Raw genomic sequence first — 20292 nt, 5'->3', positions numbered from 1 at the left:
GCAAGGGTCGGCGCAAATGTCTTATCTAGCCATAAATTCTGCTGCACAAAGAAGACCTGCATATATGGAGTTCCTAATCCCATTTCCTAGCAGTCAGAAGTGCTCTGCTCTGGTTCAACAGCCTACCTTTTCGCGAGGTCGAAGACAATACCGAAGGCCAGCTCTTCGACGACGAATACACTACCTTGTCAGCTACTGTTCAACCTTCACACAAAATTGCATTCAGAGCACATTTTGGGCTTTCGTCTCGGATACGACGCAACGAATGCCACAATGGTCGAAAGTATCGCTGGTGGAGGAGCCGGAACGGGGCAAGAAGGTGCACAAGGAGCTTATCGAGATTCGTGCCCGCCAGATTTTAGAAGGACACATGGCCGACAACTCGGCATGACTCTATGCCAGCTTTGCCAGCGAGCTCTCTGACGCTTTCATGGCCGACAACCTCATTTGGGACACAAATGTGCCTCGAGGCTTTCTTCCGGTCTTGCAGACCCATTACTACACCTACACTCATAATGCCTGAATCCAACGATGTCAAGGCTCGAATCAAGCGAATACGAATTCTCGAAGATGCCAGAGAGCTTGACCATCGCCTTTCTGGGTCTTGCCCAGGCCCTAGAGAACAGAACAGGGGCTACCGCGCATACTGCAGCCAAGATTTCCGGGGAAACATCAATAGCGCTCCCGGCTGTCTTGAATTAGCGGCGTGGGGGTACACTCTGTCTAGACTTCCTAGTGGCAGACACCTTTTGCCGCCTCTGGGGGGAAGCACACCCCTCCATTCCCGAGGCCAGAGAATGTTCGATCTTCGACCCAGAAATCACCTAACATAAAAGAAAAGAAGCGGTGCTGTTCAAGCTTTGAGATCGAAATCAATAACTTGTCTCGCCCAAGTTCCCTTTCTGGATTCTAGAACCAGAAAAACAAGATGTGCAGCTTCGAATGAGGCCGAGAGATGGACCGTGGTGGGCCATCCTAGCGCACAGCATCCTGTTGAAAAATTTGACCTAACGCAGCCCCTCCCGTTTCTTGTCAGAATTACTAACTGGATCAGCTGTTCGAACGGATCACCAAGAACGTGCCTGACAGCCATCGTCAACCTTTTTGCAACCTCTCTCGAACCTCTTGTGCAATAATTGCATCGACTCAGAAGAGCCCCTTGCCAATCGGGGAAGCACGGATACCAGCCGCCGTGACAATGCAGAGATCTACGAATACGATGGCCATGTTACTACGTTAGTTCAGTGGCGGAATATTCCAGGGTCGCCAAGAGCAAACTAGATATCGGCCCATTGATGGCGCCAGTCGATGTGCAACTCGTTTCAATTGTGATGGCCAAGTCTAGAGCCACGCATCCTAACTTACATTGCTACGGTACCAGGCAGAAGTATTCATAGCTCAAAGCTAGAAACTTGATGTCAAAACAGCTCTCAAACGCGACTATTAGTTCCCAGAGTGGTGAATGGTATCAGCCAACCTGATTCGTGTGGGCAGGAACAAGAGGAGCTTCTTTGGAGGAGTGTGTGGCAACGTATTGAATACTAAATGCTCTTAGCACTGTGCTATGGATACTCCTGCTTCATACCATAAGTTAGTACGGAGTACTCCGTACAACAGCAAGGATGGTGGCCTAACAAAATCTGTTCGAGTAAGAAGCGCATTCACAGCTAACCATGGACACGAGCGGAATCGCTTTTCCGCAATTTCACTAGTTGAGTTATGCTCTACTAATGATGATCAACTATACCAGGGCTATCTCTCATCGTTTAGTCTGAAGCCGTGGATTTACATCTGACGAATAAACTCGACGATATTTCTCGGATCTGGACTTGCCAGGAGGGCCTTCTGGTTCCCTTTCTTACCGATTCCGCATCCACGAATGCTGACTGTCTAAACCCTTCAGTCATAGGCAGTGAATTGCAGAATCACAGTTCCATCAACACCGCACCGCCGTGTAATGTGCCCTTCAAAGGATGACTGGTGAGCAATCTTCGGTACCTGTCCGCTAACTCGAGACCTGGAATCCAGACATCGGTACGGAGTAGACTCGAGGGAGTCACGCGTACCCAGCATGGAATTGATATACGTAGTCTGAGTGCTCCTTTCCAGCTCGATTCTCAGCGAACAAGAAGTAGGTCGCAATAGAATAGTGTGGTGGCTTGGGCTCCGAGTATACAAAGATGAACAATCAGAGATACAGCCAGCATGACCTGAGAAGAACGTAAAGCACATAGAACCATTCGAGTGGTATTATACTTACCGATGTACGTAGTACAGTGAAAGAGCGATCAGTGATCCCCAGCTGCTGTGGCTAAGTAGCATGCAGAAGGTGAGACCCACATCTGTCCTCGGCTGTCCCTCTTGTGGATTGACACATGTAAGTGAGGAAGTGTATCTTGAGTGGCAGCAATTATTGCCTGATCGTGAGCCAGTGAATATTAAACATTACAAGTGCTTTGGGCAATTCACCATGGACCATAGTACATTGCCACAATATCCAGAGAAAGGTAATTCTTTTGTATGTGGTCCACATGAATTAGCCGTGAGTTGTGACTGCTGTAAGCCTGACGATTGTACTGGAACAGATTCTTCTCTATTTAACACCAGGATCGGGTTACTGAAGGAGGGAGGTGAAGATGCAGGAAGATTTTTCAGATCTCCAAGAAGTGTGTACTCCGTACCTGTACCCTGTTGCCGCTCTTTTCGCCGCCTGTTTTGGGCTTCATGTGATACAGGAATTCCGGCCGATGGGGTTGGGGAGTCTGCAAGGTTCAAAGACCGTCATCGTAGCGTCAAGAGTAGATGCATCGCAAGGGCGGCTCTAAAACAGCAGCCAGCTGCACAATAGACGAATCCTTCTGCCTTTACTGGATTCATGGACTTGGTACGGAGTATTGTTACCCAAAGCATGCTCTTTGCGTCGTCGTAACCCCCGGCTTAAGTGTGTGCAATCCCTGCTGGTCATCGCTTGGACCACTTTTTGCACCCACCATGGCAGGGTCAAGATCCACCAACACTCACCACACCTGCCAGTAAAGCTAAGCCCACCGCTTGGTCCACTTCAGATGTTGACCCGCCCATCTGACGCTGCTATGCAGGTGCCCATCCGCCTTAGTGACCGACTCGGTAAATCGAACTGCGCTAGGCGTCAGTCCGACAAACTTTCCTCCTGCTACTCCAACGAGAGCCTACAAGGGGGAGATGCAAAGGGCACTTGTCCTGCGCCCCGAGTTCTTCCTACAGCACCGAGAACTTCCTACGTGAAAATTGTGGAGGACCTGGCTGGCAACGAGGATTATATGGTTTAGCAAGACAAAGGCACATCTGGAAAGCGGACAAGACGTGCTCGGACTCGTGCAAGCCACTTCTGATGTGTCGCATATTGTTACCCTGCAAATTACCCGAAATCACCCCCCGGCCATGCCTTTTGCTGCACCACATGCAGAGCGTGGGGGACGTGCGGCCATTGGTGCTACTGCTGCCTTCCAACCTGGTGCCAATGATTCAACACCTGTGGTGGAAGCTGACCAGTTCTACCACTCCCCACCCGACGACGACGCACCACAAACAATTGCCTTGCGACATCCAAGCCCGAATGCTCGCAATATCAAAACAATTACAAGCACCGCTATAGGAGGGGGCAAGCTGGATTTCTCCACCCAAGAAGCAATTGCTCGGCATGGGCTGTTGCAAGAGTCCACCTTCCCTGACTGGGAGGATGACGCCGCCAGGAGTGGTCTCGAAAGCCCAGATGAGATGCAGAAGAAAGATCCATTAGGGACGCAGATATGGAAGCTGTACAGCAAGACAAAGACCCGCTTGCCCAACCAGGAACGTATGGAAAACCTGACTTGGCGAATGATGGCCATGAATCTGAAGCGCAGAGAACAGATGCAAGCCATGTATGCCACTCAGGTACCCTGTCTTTGTCGGTGCTCTCTCTGATTCACGTCCTGCAGGTCGCAGCAGAGCAAGCCTCCATTATTCAGCGGCATTGGGCAGATGCACAAACCAATGGAGGACATCAATGGAACCGCACCCGATCCCATGAATCTTGACGACTTCATCATGCCCAACTCGATCGCTTCGCCTGCCGGTCTTACACCGCCGACGACGGAAAGTCCGGCAAAAGCCGCCCACAAAACTTCTGCTCTACCCATCAACACAAAGAAAGATGCACAGCCGAGTACTTCCTCTACACTCATTCCGGGTTCTGTCCCACAGCCCTTGGCGCGGTCGGGTCGGCCACATGAATTTGACTATGTCGAGAGACGGGTCCGCAAGACAAGTGTCGATGAAAGAAGGGTGAGTGCATACGCTAATTCACGGTCAAGGCCCTTTCTCTGCTCACAGCAACTGACGTTTAGTCAGGCTCGAAAGCGCCCTGCCGAATTCTCACCTCAAGTGCCTGCCACAACTGTGTCAATGAACTCCACTGATGCAGGAGTCGATTTAGGGGTACCAGATTATATCCTGGACCAGAATTCAAGTCGACAGCAATATCCAGTTCACGCCAGTACTCACCCGCAAGTCCCCTTCTCTATCGATACTTTCAACGTTAATGAAGACCCCATTCTCAACTCCGCTGGGCCCTTCCAGCAAAACTTTACCTTTTCTCCAACCGGATCACCCCTTGTAGCTAACGGTCCGTTTTCGAATGTTTACAATCCCACTTCTGTGGCATCTTCCCTCAATTCTACCGATTATTACTCTCCTCCTGCTTCCGGCCTTCCATCCACCGCTTCGACGCCCCAACCCGGCCATGATAATGAACATCAACAATATTATTTTGACGTGCTGAACTATGGAGGTCAGAGACCAGCACACCTAGGACCTTCTATGCACTCGCCATTTCCTTATGGCTCTGGGAATGAGCCAAGATTCAATGGAATGTGTGCGTCAGGAGCTTCTTCAGGTTATCCCATGCAGCAGCAACATGTAAATCCTTCCAATGTGCTTGTACCGGAATATAGACAAAGGGTTTCACCAGGCGTCACCATGGCCAGCCACGACAACATGTTTCAATTTGGAGTAGATTCAGACAACGATGACGACGATGATGGAGGAGCTTTCCCGGATCGAAATGTGATACTCCAAGCAGAATATGGTGGTGTTGGCGACCCCACTCTTGATCTTAATTCCAGCATTCAATGGGATTCAAATGTTCGTGAATACCATGGCTATCCGAGATTTGGACAGGGAAAGCAAGTCAGGATTGGGGGTGCTGAAATCGTCAATTCTCCTCCTGATTGGAGTGGTGGACCAGGGCTGGGACGAACACATGGCTCAGCAGCGTCTGTAAGCGACATTCGTAATCGTGATCAGGATTCCCGGAGACAGAAAATTCCTCGCACCACTTCAACACCCGCATTATCAAATCAAGGACCGCACATGCACCCATCAAACCCCACGTCTCCGCCCGAATCTAGCTTCAGCAGCGCAGCTCCTTCTCGGCCCGAAAGTCCGAGTCTCAAGAACAGTGAACAGAATGGTGCTCCTACAACTTGCGCAAACTGCTTTACGCAGACCACACCTTTGTGGCGGCGTAATCCAGAAGGTCATCCGCTCTGCAATGCTTGTGGGCTGTTCCTGAAACTGCACGGCGTTGTTCGGCCGCTTTCTTTGAAAACAGATATCATCAAGAAGCGCAATCGCGGAAGTGGAGCTACGATGCCTGTTGGCACAGCTTCAACCAGGGCGTCTAAGAAGGCATCTCGAAAGCCGTCGATACACCAGACACCCGTGACAACTCCCAATTCTAATCAAACCATGAGTGAGAACAATTCAGCTTCTCCGCAGTCAGTACAAGGATCAACCAACAGTGGACACACCCCAACCACTCCGACATCATTCCCTCCCACCACTAACGGCGTCAAGGCTGGTGTTGTCCCAATTGCCGCTGCACCACCGAAGCCCGCACCTCCCCTGGCTGCAGGGCAGACAAACCCGCCCTTTCAGGTCACGCCAAAACGTCAACGACGTCTCTCGAAGGTATCAGCGCCTTCTGCTGGTTCCGGAAGTCAGCAGCCTCTGGTGTCGGCATCTTTACCGGGCCGTGTGAACGATGTCACAGCATCACAGCCTATTTCTGATAGCAGACATGTACAGGCTCCCGTTACTCGAGCAAAAGCGGCCAACTTTTCCATCAATTCCGGACCAACTGGAATGGCAACCATAATGCAGGGTGCAGAGATGATGGGCTCAGGTCGCGCTGGAGGCATGAGTCAGGGCCTCACTGCTGCTGGGCAGCAGAACAGTGGTCAAGAATGGGAATGGCTTACCATGAGTTTATGAGTGGGATTTGTCCTGCACAATGTCCGGCCGGGCGTTGAACCAACATACTCGAATTTGACGGAACACCACCGTAACCACTCAAGCTTCTTTAATAACTGTTCATACACCAATCGCCTTCCTCGAGTGCATTCCTACTCCTTCTGTGGTGGAACGAGACTACTCTCATGTTCGCGCCGACGTCATTTTTTGCAGGAGTCCTCTTGAACATTTTTCTTCTGGTTTGGATTGTTATGAGGACAATCTAGTCCTTTCCCTCCACCAGTCTATTTGGCCTGCTTCCTACCTTGATTGATATCACCGCGTCTGTCTCGACGTGCCTTTTTAGGCGTCGGCAGAAGTGCGCATCTGCTTTATAATTGTGTTCCATATTGATTGAGAGTGGAGGAAAAGGATGACAGGAGAAGTGGTAGCCATGGGAGCGAGGAATGAGAGGGATCGATTGTAGAGGTCAGAGTCAAAGATATATGGTGTATGAGAATTGAAGACCTCACATTTTGAAATCATCCAACTCGGAAATCCTGGCTTACAACTATGCTTCTAGTTACATGACAGGTTCTGTACATCAGGATATCCTATCCCCTACTCCGTACTTGAAATCCATAGGCGTCAGCCACCTATATCTAGCCCCTGATTGGTGGGGCTCATACCCGTACTCCATGCCTAGACTGAGCAACCCCGAGACCCGCCTGCGGACACGTTCCGTTCCGCATGTATTCGACTTTGACTGCTGACTTAACTATCGGTGCCCGGTCCGTGCCATTTTTCATGCAGGGATACCCAGCGACGTGGCCCTCGGGAAGCACAGGCCTTCCGGGCCTTCGGGCCATTGTTGAGGAGTTGCAATCCCCATCGGCTTACGAACCATCACGTCAACATCACTATTCGCCCCCCCCGCCTATCAGGCCCCCAAGCAGCGAGCGCAGAAATTTCAAGGCCAACCCGAAAAGATCCTGTGGCCCGTTATAAGAAGGCAAAATACGACGGAACCACAGTAGCGCCGAAAGGGAATTGAAGCTAGCCAGTAATTAAGCCTCCTACCGCCACATCATCAGTTTAACCAAATAAAGTGGAGAGTTAACCACGGTGGCTCTGCCTGTGTGCCCTGCAGCGGATCAGGCAAATATGGTGCTTACTGTGCGTTGCAAAATTGTTGCGAATTCCTTGGCGCTAACCCTCGAATTGCTGGCGCTGCGGTGCAGATTGTGATGAGGGTAGAGGATGGCCATTTACCACCTAATTATCGTAGTAGAATGCCCAAAATCGCCCGGATAGTAAAATAGACTCTCTTGTGACCTTGCTGCTGAAATTTCGGGATAGAAATCATAGTGTTGAATCGTAAGAAACGTTCGAGCGTAGAGAGAGCTTTAAGGAGGATCGCAAGGAGGAGGATCTCAAGGAGGAGGATCTCAAGGAGGAGGATCTCAAGGAGGAGAAGAAGGATCTTAAGGAGGAGGATATTAAGAACTCCTCTTTGAGATCCTCCTCCTTAAGATCCTTCTCCTTATTATCCTCCTCTTATAGATACTCTCTTCTCTATAATCATACCCCTCTTTATTAGTATTTCGTCTAACTATAACAAATTATAAGGCTATTTTAAAACGTATAATTTACTTGTTATAAACTTAACACCAAGAATCAGCTATTGAGATAAGGCAAGACACAGATTTCAGCAAGGTCTATAAGTAATTTTAAGCAATTTCTACGCGGTTTTGGTGCGTAGAGAGCTATTCCTATATCTGACCGCAATTCTGCTCCGCGGCGCCAGCAATTCGAGGGTAGTTAGCGCCAAGGAATTCGTAACAATTTTGCAACGCACAGTACTCCTGGAGCAACGAAAAGGTCATCCCGCCAAACTTACACTCCTCAAAGATGTCAATCGTCGTTCCAGGCAGGATCGCATGCTCAATACTGTTCAGTTACTCTTCCGAGAACCCACTCTTCCAGAACCTTTCTCCCCATTTCCGTCCCCAGCTCAATCTCAACCTCTATATCGCTGCCATTCACTCCGTGGAAATTGAATCTCTATCTAAACCCTTCATCTCGTCTGCTTCTATCGTCAATTCTAAGCCTGACATTGCAGTAAAATGCACTCCTGTCCTTCTCTCACTCTTCTTTTTCTCTTTTCACTCTCTTCCCTTTGCCCTCCTTCCTAATCTCTTAGCCACTCTGCTTAACCTGTCATGTGACCCATGCACTCTTTTCTTCCAACAGCGCTGAAACAAAGAAGAAGGAAAAAACAACAACAGTTGTTCTTTATCCTCGATTCACTACAGACAGGTTTCGAGATTCGCAAGAGGGAGAAGGGAAAGAAGGAGGAGGTGGTGGTGGTGGGTTTGTGTGAGTAATCGTCTTCCAAGTCCTCCAAGTCCGAACAGTTGGTTCAAAACGCTAGGTTGGAGCACCATGTGACCCGCCGAACCAGTTTGGATGGACGATTGTCACGGGACACAGTTTTTGTTGATGAATGAGCGAGCACCCATGGTATCGGTCTTCTGGCTTTGTCGTGAGAGAGGGTGATAAAGGTATGGAAAGCTAGATGTAGGCAGCGAAGGAGGAGGAGAAGAATCAGCATCAAACCTTTACTACTGACGTATGCTACAGTAACCACAGGCAAGCTCGTGCTATCGAGCCAAAAATACTAGACCAGACGAGCCCAACCCGGACGGAGCTCTTTCTTGCGTCATCTGATTCAACGATGGCAGGGATGAGGAGGAGGACGAGAAAAACGACGGGATTCCCCACCGCGCCATAGGTAGATCGTACCTTCGAGCTCACAACGAAGAATACTAAACCAAATAAGATACTTCCAACCCCCAAAACCCTCAAAGGGGATTTTCTATCTCCTGAAAAAGTGAATGCGACTCGCTATCGAAGCGCAACCTCCTCATATCCACCGCACCCATATTCCAGCTTCACCCCAGCCTCTTGCCAGCCAGCCAGCCAGCCAGCCAGCCAGCCAAACCCAAGAATCCAAGCTACCTCACACGCAGGGGTTAAGCATGGAGCACACCAACCAGTCAACCAACTAACCATCTGAATTTGATCACCAACCTATCTCCGCAGCATACCCCCATACATATCCCCATCCAAATCCCCCCATCACACGGGACATAGACCAAAGACGACAAAATAAATACTCTTGTAGAAAGAAGTAAGTTAGAGACTTCTTCTTCTACCTTCTACCATCCCTATCATCTCCCTTCTCCCGTCTACCTCTCTTTTGCCCTTCTGCCCAAACCCCCCTGCCTCAAAAGCCCTATCATCCCAGAAACACCCCGTCCCTAGGTTTTCCACTGTTTTCATAAACACGTCTGGAGAGATGAGTGATAGACACAAGAAAAAGAGTTCGGAGAAGGGACGGAAGGAGACATGGGATGGAATGAGATGAGATGGAGTGGAGTGGGATGAATACGTAGACGGAAGGAGAGGGAGAGGGAGAGAAAATGCGCAAGAGAATCTGGAATAGGTAGGATGATAGAGAGGAATGGGGCGGCTCAGGAGAATATCTGGAAAAGGAACAAGGCATAATCCGATAGAAAGCGCCAGAAGAATTTGAAGCACAGTCTGTTTGCTTCTTTATTGCTTTGGTTCGATCTTTCACGATTCTTGAAAGTCCTTACTGCTTTCCCAATGCTTCCAACCCTGCATCAGCGCCCCCATCAGATCTAATGTACATCGCTGCCTCGCCTGACAGCGGTATAAACAGTAGCAATATGTCTCTGGATCTTAGTTGCCGATTGTTGATTCATCTCATCAGCTTGCCCCCCATCTGCAACATTAAGGACAAATAGTATCCAACCAGACCACACAGTCCAGCCCAAGCAAAGCGCTTGAACGTACAAATGACGGCTCTCTTATTCGCAATACGCCATCTTCCCATTCATACTCCCGGCCCAGCCATACGACTTCCCGACCGATAGCTGACAACACTCGCTTTTCGGACTGTCTCCTTGATTGCTTCCTTCCGATCCGTTTGTCCCCGGTATTGCTTCTTACCCCTAGCCAGCCAATCGACGGCGATGATGAAGATGACCACGGCGTAAACGGCGGGGACATAGTTCATGTCTAACAAAGGGTCAGACTTCAAGGAGAGGAGAGCAGCGGCTGGGGGGGGAAGAATGGATCTCCTTCTCAAGGAGACAGAAAAAGCAATGGGTAGATGTATTTGTTGGTACACTTACTGTTGGCGGTAGCAGGATAGTAGTAAGGAAAGCTATACATTATGATAGTAAACAGTGTCCAGGCGAGGAGAACACAATTAGCGAATAAGCCGAAAGGACCAAGCCAGAATGGTCCGTGACGGATGGAATTGCGGCCTCGAACGAGAAGGGCGATGACAGGGATGGAATATGAGACGTATAGGAGGACAATGCAGGCTGCGACCATACTAACACAAGGCACCAATACGTCAGTTCTTCGTTCTTCTCACGTAGTGGCGAAACAGGGGTCGGCATTGGATATCATGGGATAGAAAGAGACTATAAACTTACGAATTGAATGCAGCATAGGAACCGAGGTATAGGAGTCCGACACAAGCCACGATAAAGCAAGACACACCATGTGCAATAACAGGGACGCCAAGGGTAGGATGGACTTTGCGAAGGAATTGATGACCAGGAATACCTCGATCTCGTGCAAAGGACCAGCACAACCTGCTCTGCCACGTATGAGATGCGGCCAGACACCCAATACCAGTGGCAATGATGAGAGATTCCAATGCGATAGCCCCGGCATAGTTCCCAATAGCTTGATAGAACAATTGCAAGATCGGAACAAAGGTAGCAGTGTTTGTTATACCTTGCAGGTCGCTCAAGCTGAACATCATGCTGATGCTGAAAAACCAAGCTGTCACGAAGCCGATGGCAACCGTGCCCATTATGGCAATAGGTATCATTTTCTCTGGCCTCGGGACTTCTTCGGCCAAATGTGTTGCACAGTCGAGACAAGCAAAGGCCCAATTACAATTGATAAGACCAACAATGAAAGCGATACCATTTTGGGGCCATCCGGTTGAGTTGATAAAGGTAGCGAAAACGAATTTGGCAGATTCGTGGGTTGGCGCTCTGGCTGGAACGGTGATGAGGATCACGGCGAACGAGACGAGAGAGATGTATAGAGTACAGGTAGCCAAGACTGGTAGAATACGGCCATAACAGTTAAGGAAGAAGGAAAGGAAGTTAATCAACTGGTAGGCTACTACCACATGGTAGGGTTCGATGACACTAGACAAGATTAGAAGTAAACAGTTGTGAGGGTAAGAGAACTTAACAAGTCAGGATGAGTGAGCTGCCAGCATCCCACAACGGCAGCGCCCATTCCCAGTGCAACCGATGCGGACGTGAATATACTCCCAGCCCAAGCAAACCACCCGGTAAGGTAGCTGGCGAAATTGGCGTATTTCTTGGGTGCGAGCTCGTTGGCCCAGAAGTATTGTCCTCCGGCATTAGGCAACGCAGAAGCGAGTTCCGAAAGACTGATGCCGACACAGATTGAGATGAGACAGATGAGTATGATGCCGTAGACCAGCAAGGCAGGTCCTCCAGAATTGATGCCGGTTACCATAGCCAAGGATATTCCGAACCATGAATTTGTCAAGGAAAATCCCACTCCGAGAACCGACCAGACAGTAAAGTTTCTCTTCATGTCCTGGGTATAGCCCATTTCCGCCAACTTGAGGGCATCTTCGTCGATGGGCTCGGAGTTGGAAAGAGAGTCGGGAGGAGAGGCCTTTTTCATGTCGTCTGCTGCCATAATGGAGAGTTCTCACTCGATCGGTTGGAAGATATGCCGTATTTCGCTGTGACCACTTTCACCAGCCAGCTCGACGTGGGGAATCAAAATGCAGGAAGCGAGTATTATTGGTGCTTGGAGGGCAGAATGTACTGATTAGCCAGTGCTTAGGGCGATGAAGGATGTGGAGTGTAAGTGGCAGACTCGGATCTTGTAGGTGACTGAAGAAGGGCTTGCAGCTTGAGGTTGTGGTCGCTTCAGGCTAAGATCATGGATAGGTCCGTAAACAGGAAGGAGTGAAACACAGGCGAGTCATAGCAAAAGCAGCAAAGCAGCAAAGCAGCAGGAGCAGTGATTTCAGTGATTTCACAGAGAATACAGGCCAAGGCCCGGTTGAGAGCAGAAGAAAGCTTGCTATTGAGTATGGGCCAGCTTACTGGGTGGTGATGAAGAAGACGAGATCAGGACCAGTGGTACCTTGCTATGACAGGCAGATAGGAAAGTGTAAGTGGTACGCCTGTGATAGGGTGGTGAGTGGTGAGTGGTGAGTGGTAAGTCAGATATCTACAAGTAAGAGATGCGAAGTGCGGACAAGATGCACTGGCAGGAACGGGAAGTGACAGCCCTTGTCATGAAAGCCACCTCGTAAATGGAAGAGCAGCCGCGCCTCTGGGGAGAGGAAGGAGCTTGTGGTGTGGTGTGATGTCAGTGGGAAGGGCTCCTACTGTGGTTGGTTCGTTCGTTCGTTCGCTCGTCTACTTACATTGGAAGGAGCTCTTCCGGGTTGTTCTGGTCGGGGCAAGCGGCCAAAGAGGGAAAAGCGGACCGGACAAAGAAGGGGGCAAGCCAAGGACGCACATCTCGGATAGTTCCCCACAGCAGATTTTAGTCGCCCTCAATGTCATGGTCCAGAAGACCCCGAACGGTTGGCGATCGAGGCACCACACAATAAGTAGGTATCAGCGGCCTCTGTGGAGGATAAGTGACCCGAGCAACCATGTGCCATAAGTAGTACCGTATCCGTAGGATCAAACGCCCCAGATGCATTCTCGTAGTTTTTTATGCCATGCATCTTGTACACCCTCATCAAATCATTTTTATGTAGAATGGTGTAACAATGAATTCATTCTTTGGTATGATTGGTTTCATCTGAACGCCACAGGCACTCGCATGGTTAATAATGGTTGAGGCACCGCTTCATTGGCGCAAGGGTTTTGAAGATAAGCACCTGGCAAAGAAGAGTTGGTCGGTGCACTCTTAGGGCGATAAATAGTAGTCTAGAGACATGATGGCATAACCAGTAACTTAGCCCACACTCAGCAATGTTCTGCGCCTCCGCTGGAAGGGAATAGTTCCAGTCCTAGCCCTGGTCCATTCATGCATGAGAGCGCAATTATTTCAGTGGTCACCAGTTGACGCCCCCAAGTCAAGCATTGCCGCATGTAATGCAATGTAATGTGAGAGAAACTCTAAGCTGTTAAATGCTACGTACAAAGACCGGTTCACAACAGATATTAAACTATAAGGGCTCTGCACCTCCAGCTTAACCTCCCCGATGCATTCTTTACGCTCCGGGAATTGGTTTCCCGTGGAGCAGAATTGTGGGTACGTATACTCCACGAGAACCAGGCAACGGAAATCTCGGACGACTTTTGACTTTGGCCGCGATCACTATCAGGTCAACTGTGCCACTGATAAGGTAACATGCTTTTCATTTACTTGTTCTCCTTATCCTTGCCACTGAAGACGGAATGTTTCGGTGCCTAAGCACTAGGTTTGGGAAGGATAAACAGGCATGGAAAGGTCCCAAACGCTGGATGCGCTTGTGCTTGCGCTTGCGCATGTGTTGCTCGGAACTCAGAATTGTGAAAACTTCAGGCATGTGCTGCGTATGTTGATGAAGGATAATTCTTGCCAAAATAAATCGGCGTTACCTTTGTCGACATGAGGAAAGCAGAAGAAGCAGCACAGCGTTTTATGGGTTCGCCGGCGATTGTTGAAGGCCCACTTACCTAACTCACTTCGACTGAAAGTCATCCCTCCTGGTTGGGCCAATGCAAGAATGAGGCACAGTAGAAACACCAGATGACCCCACGAAATCTTCCTTCGGGTGAAGCTGAATGCAGGATATGGCATGTGCGGTAATGCTACTCAGCTTTTGGGCGGACGAGTATGTTGTGGCATGATAGGGTAGTAGAAATGGGCTCTATAGCTTTGCGACGGGATACAGAATTGGTGGCATTGTCATTCCAGTTGATGATTTGATCGGGATCTTTTTACTTCTAGCGAGGATGCTTTGGAGTGAAAATCCTGAAGCTGACTTGGTAGGTATCATCGCTCCCCCTGATACATAGACTTTCTCTATTCGGTGCCCTACCAGAACACAGCAAAGTAACCAGAATAAATCGTTCATTCCTCCATACTCTTCTCTATAGCTTCTAGGTCTATATAGAGGACTTGACAGTGTCAAGTTCCCAACTTGTGTTGTAGATGGAAGTTCGCGACCAAGTATTGTATATAAAAGTCAAGTAAATCTAAAGGTATTCTGAATCTATTTTAACCCCATCAATCGTGCGACAACCGTGGACACCAGAAGCTCTCCGAGTGTAACTGAATTACTCGCTCCGCATCCCGTATAATCTCTAAAATGCAGTGTGTAGAACGAACCATCAAACGCCTTGCTTCCCAATGCTCGTATGATTGCACTTTGTCCCTGCTTTTGTGTTCAATCCCTTTCATGCCTCATCGTCCGTATCCGGCGGATGGGGAGTTCCTTTTGCCGAGTTCAGCCATTCAATGTGGCGCAGTCTCCTCCTAACATCCCTTTCTTTTAATTGAGCTCGAGTGAGCTTCTTCTTCTTCTTTGCTTTGAACTTCATATCACTCGTATCTTCTGCTCCTGAATTCACGGCTGATGCTGCGGCGCTGCTCATTGCCGAGCTCACGTTGCTTGAGCCGGGTCGTGAGTCTTCAAACCTATCAAGGGAGACAGCGAGATGTCCTTTGTGGGTGACCCTGCCATCAGCAACATGCCATTGCTCCGGGCAGAGAGCGCCAACAAATTCTTCGTTGTGACTAATCATCACGACGCCACCTTTGTAATCACGAATGGCAACAGCAAGCCCTCCAAGAGCGTCACGGTCCAGGAAATTGGTAGGCTCATCAAGTACCAACAGATGCGGGTTGTTCCACATGGCTCCCGCAAGTACCACCTTGACCTTTTGCCCACCACTAAGACCAGAGATCTCGTTGTGGTTAGCGATTTCAGGATCAAGTCCAACGTCCTCAAAATGCTTGGATATGACTTTGGGCTCAAGGATGCGGAATCCAAGCCCTTCGCGAGATGCCTCGTGATCATCGAATTCTTGGACCAGCTTCTGATAGCCCCAGTCCAACAGCGTCTCACGTGACACTTGACTATTCTGTTTCGGAAGCAAACCAACCCATTTTCTAGACGAGCAATCAGCACACTGGAATACCATCAAGATAATCAGACCACAAACTCACACTTCGTACTGGAAACTCTTCTTCCACTTCTGTCGACCCATCAGATTCTCCACCTGTCTTTGACCCATGCCCTCGCCAAGGTCGACGTATTTGGCCATTTGTGCTCGGTCCTCGTCTGTCAGGATGCGTGTTTGCTTCATAAGCACTTCTCGATCGTCTCCGTTGGCATATCGCCACTGCAAATACTGGTTAGGCGTCTTCTCCATATGCATCTCCACGTGTTCCAGGGCGTGCTGTTTGATGTAGCCAATGCGCAGATTCGGATGCTTTTCGACCTTCCCAGTCTGCGGGATGGTTTCGCCCGTCAAGAGCTTGATTAGCGTTGATTTGCCGGCACCGTTGCCCCCAATGATCGCGACGCGAGAAGACAGTGTGAGCTGGCAGGAAACGTCCATCAAGCTCGGTTTCGATGCACCAGGATAGGTGTAGCTGCAGCCTGTCATGCGAATGATCGACCGGGTATTGGACTTGACACCTGTTAAGATTCCTGGTGGTGGAAATTTGAACTGCATCTGTGAAGCTGACAAGGTATAATAGCTCTTAGCTTCAGGCTTTACCTTGACAAAATCTGCCAGATTTCCTCTGTAGCACACCAACTTTTTCTGCTCATAGTGGTAGATGTCGGTGCAAACCTCGTCCAAGAAGCCAGAGTCGTGGGAGACAATCAAAGATGTGATCTCGGTATGCTTCTTCAGATACTCTTGCAGCCACTTGACATTTGCCACGTCAAGATGATTGGTCGGTTCGTCAAGAAGGAGAACGTCAGCGCCCATCAACATAGCCCTAGCTAAGGCAAGCTTCATCTTCCAACCACCAGAGAGTGACCCCACTTTGTGTGATTGGCGACCCTCGGGCCCGGCGGTGAAGCCTACTTCGCTTAAAACTGTCGAAATGCGCTCTCTGCCCTGGGCAGCAAGTTCCGGATCTTTTGAGACGAACTCTAGGATGCTCAAATCAGCATCTTCGCCTTGATTGTGTTCCACGAAGCAAGTCTTCAACTCGTCCTTGCTAGGAAATCCTTCAAGCTTGCCTTCTGCAATGCTGCGCATCAGAGTCGACTTGCCGGCTCCGTTGCGCCCGCAAAGACCGTAACGGTGGCCTTTCAGCAGTCGGAGGTTTGTATGGGATAAAAGAAGCATACCTCCGTACGCTAAGGAGAAGTCCGCATTGACAATCTCGACTTCATCTGTGTCCTCTTTGATTGGCTCGCCGTATTTGCGTTCGTCCTCCTCGACGAAATGCTTATAGACGCCCTGTGCAACCGCATCACAATTGGGTTGCGGCAGTAGAGACCGTAAATAAGGTGCTATACGACCATGAATTCGTTGGAGCGCTCTGGTGTTGACATCTTCTCGAACCATTTCGGAGACGTATGTCTGGCCAGCTTTCCAGACGGCAGCATCCTCCCGGTGCACACCTCCCTGGCTTCTAATCTGACTATCAAGGGACTTGAGAACGTCGTCAGTCGTTACTCGCACAATCTGGCCTTTGGCCACGCCGTCTTTGTCATCTCCCATTGCTTTGTTGATCACATTAACAGCACGTGTGGCCAGCTCTCTCACTTCAGGCAGCGACGCTCGGTCCTTGACCTGTTGCACACCAGGTTTGAGTTTGGGTAGAAAAGCACGGGCTTCAACTGGATCATGAACTAGTTTCGTCAAATTCTCAACCACCACCACCGTCTGCCTCAAGACTTCTTGTGATGTGGAGGGCGTATTAAGAGAGCGCTCGAGGAGTGGGGTGAGGAGTGCGAGAACGGGAGAAGTGACTATAGCAACGAAAGTGGTCTGAGACAGGGCATGAATGGCTTTCTGTAGAGTCTGTGTTGAGGGATTCTTCATTGTGTCGATAAGTAGTGGTATTCGCGAAGCGACGTCGTCGTTCTGTAGGAGCGAAGTCAAAGAAGTCATTGTTTTCACGGCTGCTTTACCAACTTCAGCTTTCAGGTCGTGCATACCACCTTCTACAATGGGAATCAATTCCTTCAGTGTCCTGCCCATCGATTCTCTTAAGACATCTTTGGCCTGTTCTTCTTCTTTGCTGCCGGTTCCCATCTTTGCCTTGTCCGCAATTCTGCCCATAAGGGTATATGCACCAACGGTACCTTGCCATTTTCCTGTAGGCTTCAAGAGATATCGCTGCAATGCTGGAAGCATGCCAACTACGAGCGCTTCAGGCTCGAGATTCTTGTACAGCTCGTCTACGGCATATTGAGCTGATTCACGAACCGAAGAACCTTTGTCCGCAAGTCCGTCAAGTGCAAGTGAGAGCAGGCCGCCATCTTGCAGCAGGAAGATGACCTCGCTCAGAGGCTCCTCGCGAGGGAATCTCTCGAATAGAGCTCCAAGAATGAACATTGCGCTTTCTCGCTTAGCACCATTCTTCTTGTCATTCGCAGCCTTCTTGACCTCTGGAATCAGGTTGTAGCCAAGAAGGCCCCGGACACCAATGGATTTTATCAAGGTTTCCGTCAGTCCATATGCAGTGTCCAGCGAGTCTTGTGCCTTATCAGCATTGAATATGATGTTGAGGATGGCTGCGATATCTTCGGCAGGCGGAGGAATGCCCGAACAACTTGACGACTTTGGGACGATGGTCGACATGGCGGGCGCAAGCGTAGGAGACAACTGGTGTGGCATTCTCTGCAACTTCTCCGACGAGGAAGGCTCAATCTAGGACAGGCGTAGGAAATCCGAGTTTGACCGGCCAGGACCCTCAGCCGCACTGTGAGGAACAATGGCGTCGCAGAAGGCTTGACGTATTGTGGAAGGATGAAATATAGATGCTGAAGAGAACGTGGAGCGGCCTCGCCAAATTATGGCCTTGCTAGCCACAAGGTTGTAAGGGAAGATTTGATATCTTTCATGGAAGACAGTGGGGGCCATTGCTACAGTGTCATCAAGTGTGAGGGATAAATTTCGTACTAGTTAGTTAAGCTTATCGATAAACTACTGTAACGAGGATTTTCCCCAACCTTCTGCCGATCCCAGGGGATGTCAGAATTCATCTCCCCTGCCCTCTTACCCGTGGGTCATCCAATGTGAACTAAATCCACCAGCCCAGCAAGAAAAAACATTTTAATTTCTGAGAGACTTTATTTCACGCTGGCTAGTACAGTTAGATTAATCTCATAGTAATAACAACCACTATTCGAAGGAAGTGAGTTGTGGTTACTCAACATGGCTTCTGATGCTAATCCCTGTGCATGTGCTGTTCGATATGATGTTCAGAGGTTTTGTAGTTCAAATATATTTCATAGACTGATGACAGAAACAGAAATTCTACTCCTACATAGTGTTTATCCATCATTACATGACACTGTCCGATCACAAGCCAGCAACACTCAAACAGCCCGTCCGATATCCTCGATCTTCACTGCTTTATCCTCTTTCTCACCACATTCACAAAGGTCCCCGCTTTCCATTCGATACACATCACGCTCGCCGGATGTAGTGCCGCTAGGTGTCCTTGTGCGCTTGTATAGGCTCGCTGTGGGCCGTATCAGACAGTGCTGGAAGAAGGACTTCAAAGCAGGAGCAGACGCCGCCACGATGGCCAGATTCAGTTCGACGATGGTCCAAATCCACATCGTGTCCAATTCCCACAAGGGATCCCAAGTCCTGTTGATAACAACGTTTAAAAGAATAGTTCGGATAACACCGGCCACCACGACCCTATAGAGTATAAGCTGATGCCAGATGGCCAATCTTGAACAAAACACTCACAGGAAGCCCAACGCAAATAGTGTATAAAGTGCCAGCTTTTTTCCTCGTGGTAATTTCAAGTGCCATACAAGTGCCAAGGGGAGCACCGTGCTATAGAAATCTCCTATGACGCTAAGGACACCGGATATTGGCAAACTGATCTCCTCTTTTCCACAGTGAAACGTGTTTCCAGCCTTCTGCCACTGTGGTGAGAATTGGTTCCAGTAAGCGTCGACAGGCCTGCAAATAAGACCCAGTGTCAGGCCGAATCCCAATGCATAGCCTATGTTGTAGAGGATTCCGATCCAGGTCGCTACCCGGAAGGCTACAGGAAATGGCTGAGAAAGACGTTTGTAGAACAGTAGGATGCTGATCTTGATGCTTGATGATGCAAGGACGTAACACCACTCAGATGACCAAGTTAGCTAGACATTGTTGGTAAGCCATTTTATGCAACACATAGATGCTGCGAGCTCTTACCAAACGATTCGGCGTAGCCCAGCTGATAGGCAGATCCCAAATATGGAGGCCTGTTCCATATTCCTTTTTGGCTAGATGCATAGAATTAGAACATTGCTTGCGGGTGGGAGATGCCAGTAGTGCAATACCGATAACTATTAGAACTGCCAATGAGGTGCTCAGGATCTATTGTCATATGAGCGTTACTCCCACGGTATCGAGCGTAGCGAAACTACCAGTGATATGATACAGAACAAATCATCCAGTCCTAAAGCTTTGGTGATAATATACCGAGCATAGATTCGAGCGGTAACGAGGAAGAGTGAAACGCTGGTAAAAACAATACAGACGTATATTAGAGCTGGACCTTGAGTCCCAGGATTCACATAATTCGGCCGTGGCCATGAAGCAATGACCTCCGGCGGCGCTGTTCAACTCAGCTAGTTAGTATAGAGAAGATGGAAGTTAGGACACAGGATGGGGATGGACGGAGAACTGACGGTGGAGACTACTGCCCATACTTATCGCCCAACACTGCAGGTTATCAGCAGAACCATTGGAATCGCAATCAAGAATTCGACAGATCGGTGCTTAAGTA

General features: G+C 49.3%; 4 protein-coding genes across 4 annotated transcripts; 1 reads left to right on the top strand and 3 right to left on the bottom strand.

The window, feature by feature from the left end:
• Nucleotides 1–3420: 3420 nt before the first annotated feature.
• EPUS_04136 (uncharacterized protein) lies at nt 3421–6294 on the top strand (the record flags this gene model as incomplete). The annotated part of the gene is made up of 3 exons (XM_007788130.1): nt 3421–3902; nt 3960–4305; nt 4372–6294. 3 exons carry the CDS (start codon nt 3421–3423, stop codon nt 6292–6294), a joined length of 2751 nt encoding a protein of 916 aa, XP_007786320.1.
• Nucleotides 6295–10174: 3880 nt separating this feature from the next.
• On the bottom strand, nt 10175–12045 carry EPUS_04135 (uncharacterized protein; the record flags this gene model as incomplete). The annotated part of the gene is made up of 4 exons (XM_007788129.1): nt 10175–10359; nt 10476–10681; nt 10785–11516; nt 11564–12045. The coding sequence occupies 4 exons, from the start codon at nt 12043–12045 to the stop codon at nt 10175–10177; spliced, it is 1605 nt and encodes a 534-aa protein (XP_007786319.1).
• Nucleotides 12046–14759: 2714 nt separating this feature from the next.
• EPUS_04134 (uncharacterized protein) lies at nt 14760–18134 on the bottom strand (the record flags this gene model as incomplete). Its single annotated transcript, XM_007788128.1, has 2 exons — nt 14760–15474; nt 15532–18134. The coding sequence occupies 2 exons, from the start codon at nt 18132–18134 to the stop codon at nt 14760–14762; spliced, it is 3318 nt and encodes a 1105-aa protein (XP_007786318.1).
• A 740-nt stretch (nt 18135–18874) lies between these two features.
• On the bottom strand, nt 18875–19796 carry EPUS_04133 (uncharacterized protein; the record flags this gene model as incomplete). Its single annotated transcript, XM_007788127.1, has 3 exons — nt 18875–19205; nt 19257–19660; nt 19716–19796. 3 exons carry the CDS (start codon nt 19794–19796, stop codon nt 18875–18877), a joined length of 816 nt encoding a protein of 271 aa, XP_007786317.1.
• Nucleotides 19797–20292: the final 496 nt, after the last annotated feature.

This window comes from Endocarpon pusillum, assembly GCF_000464535.1.
Source record: "Endocarpon pusillum Z07020 unplaced genomic scaffold C713005, whole genome shotgun sequence".
NCBI classification, from domain to species: domain Eukaryota; kingdom Fungi; phylum Ascomycota; class Eurotiomycetes; order Verrucariales; family Verrucariaceae; genus Endocarpon; species Endocarpon pusillum.
The sequence above is the reverse complement of the archived record's forward strand: the minus strand, read 5'-3'. Positions and strand labels throughout refer to the sequence as shown.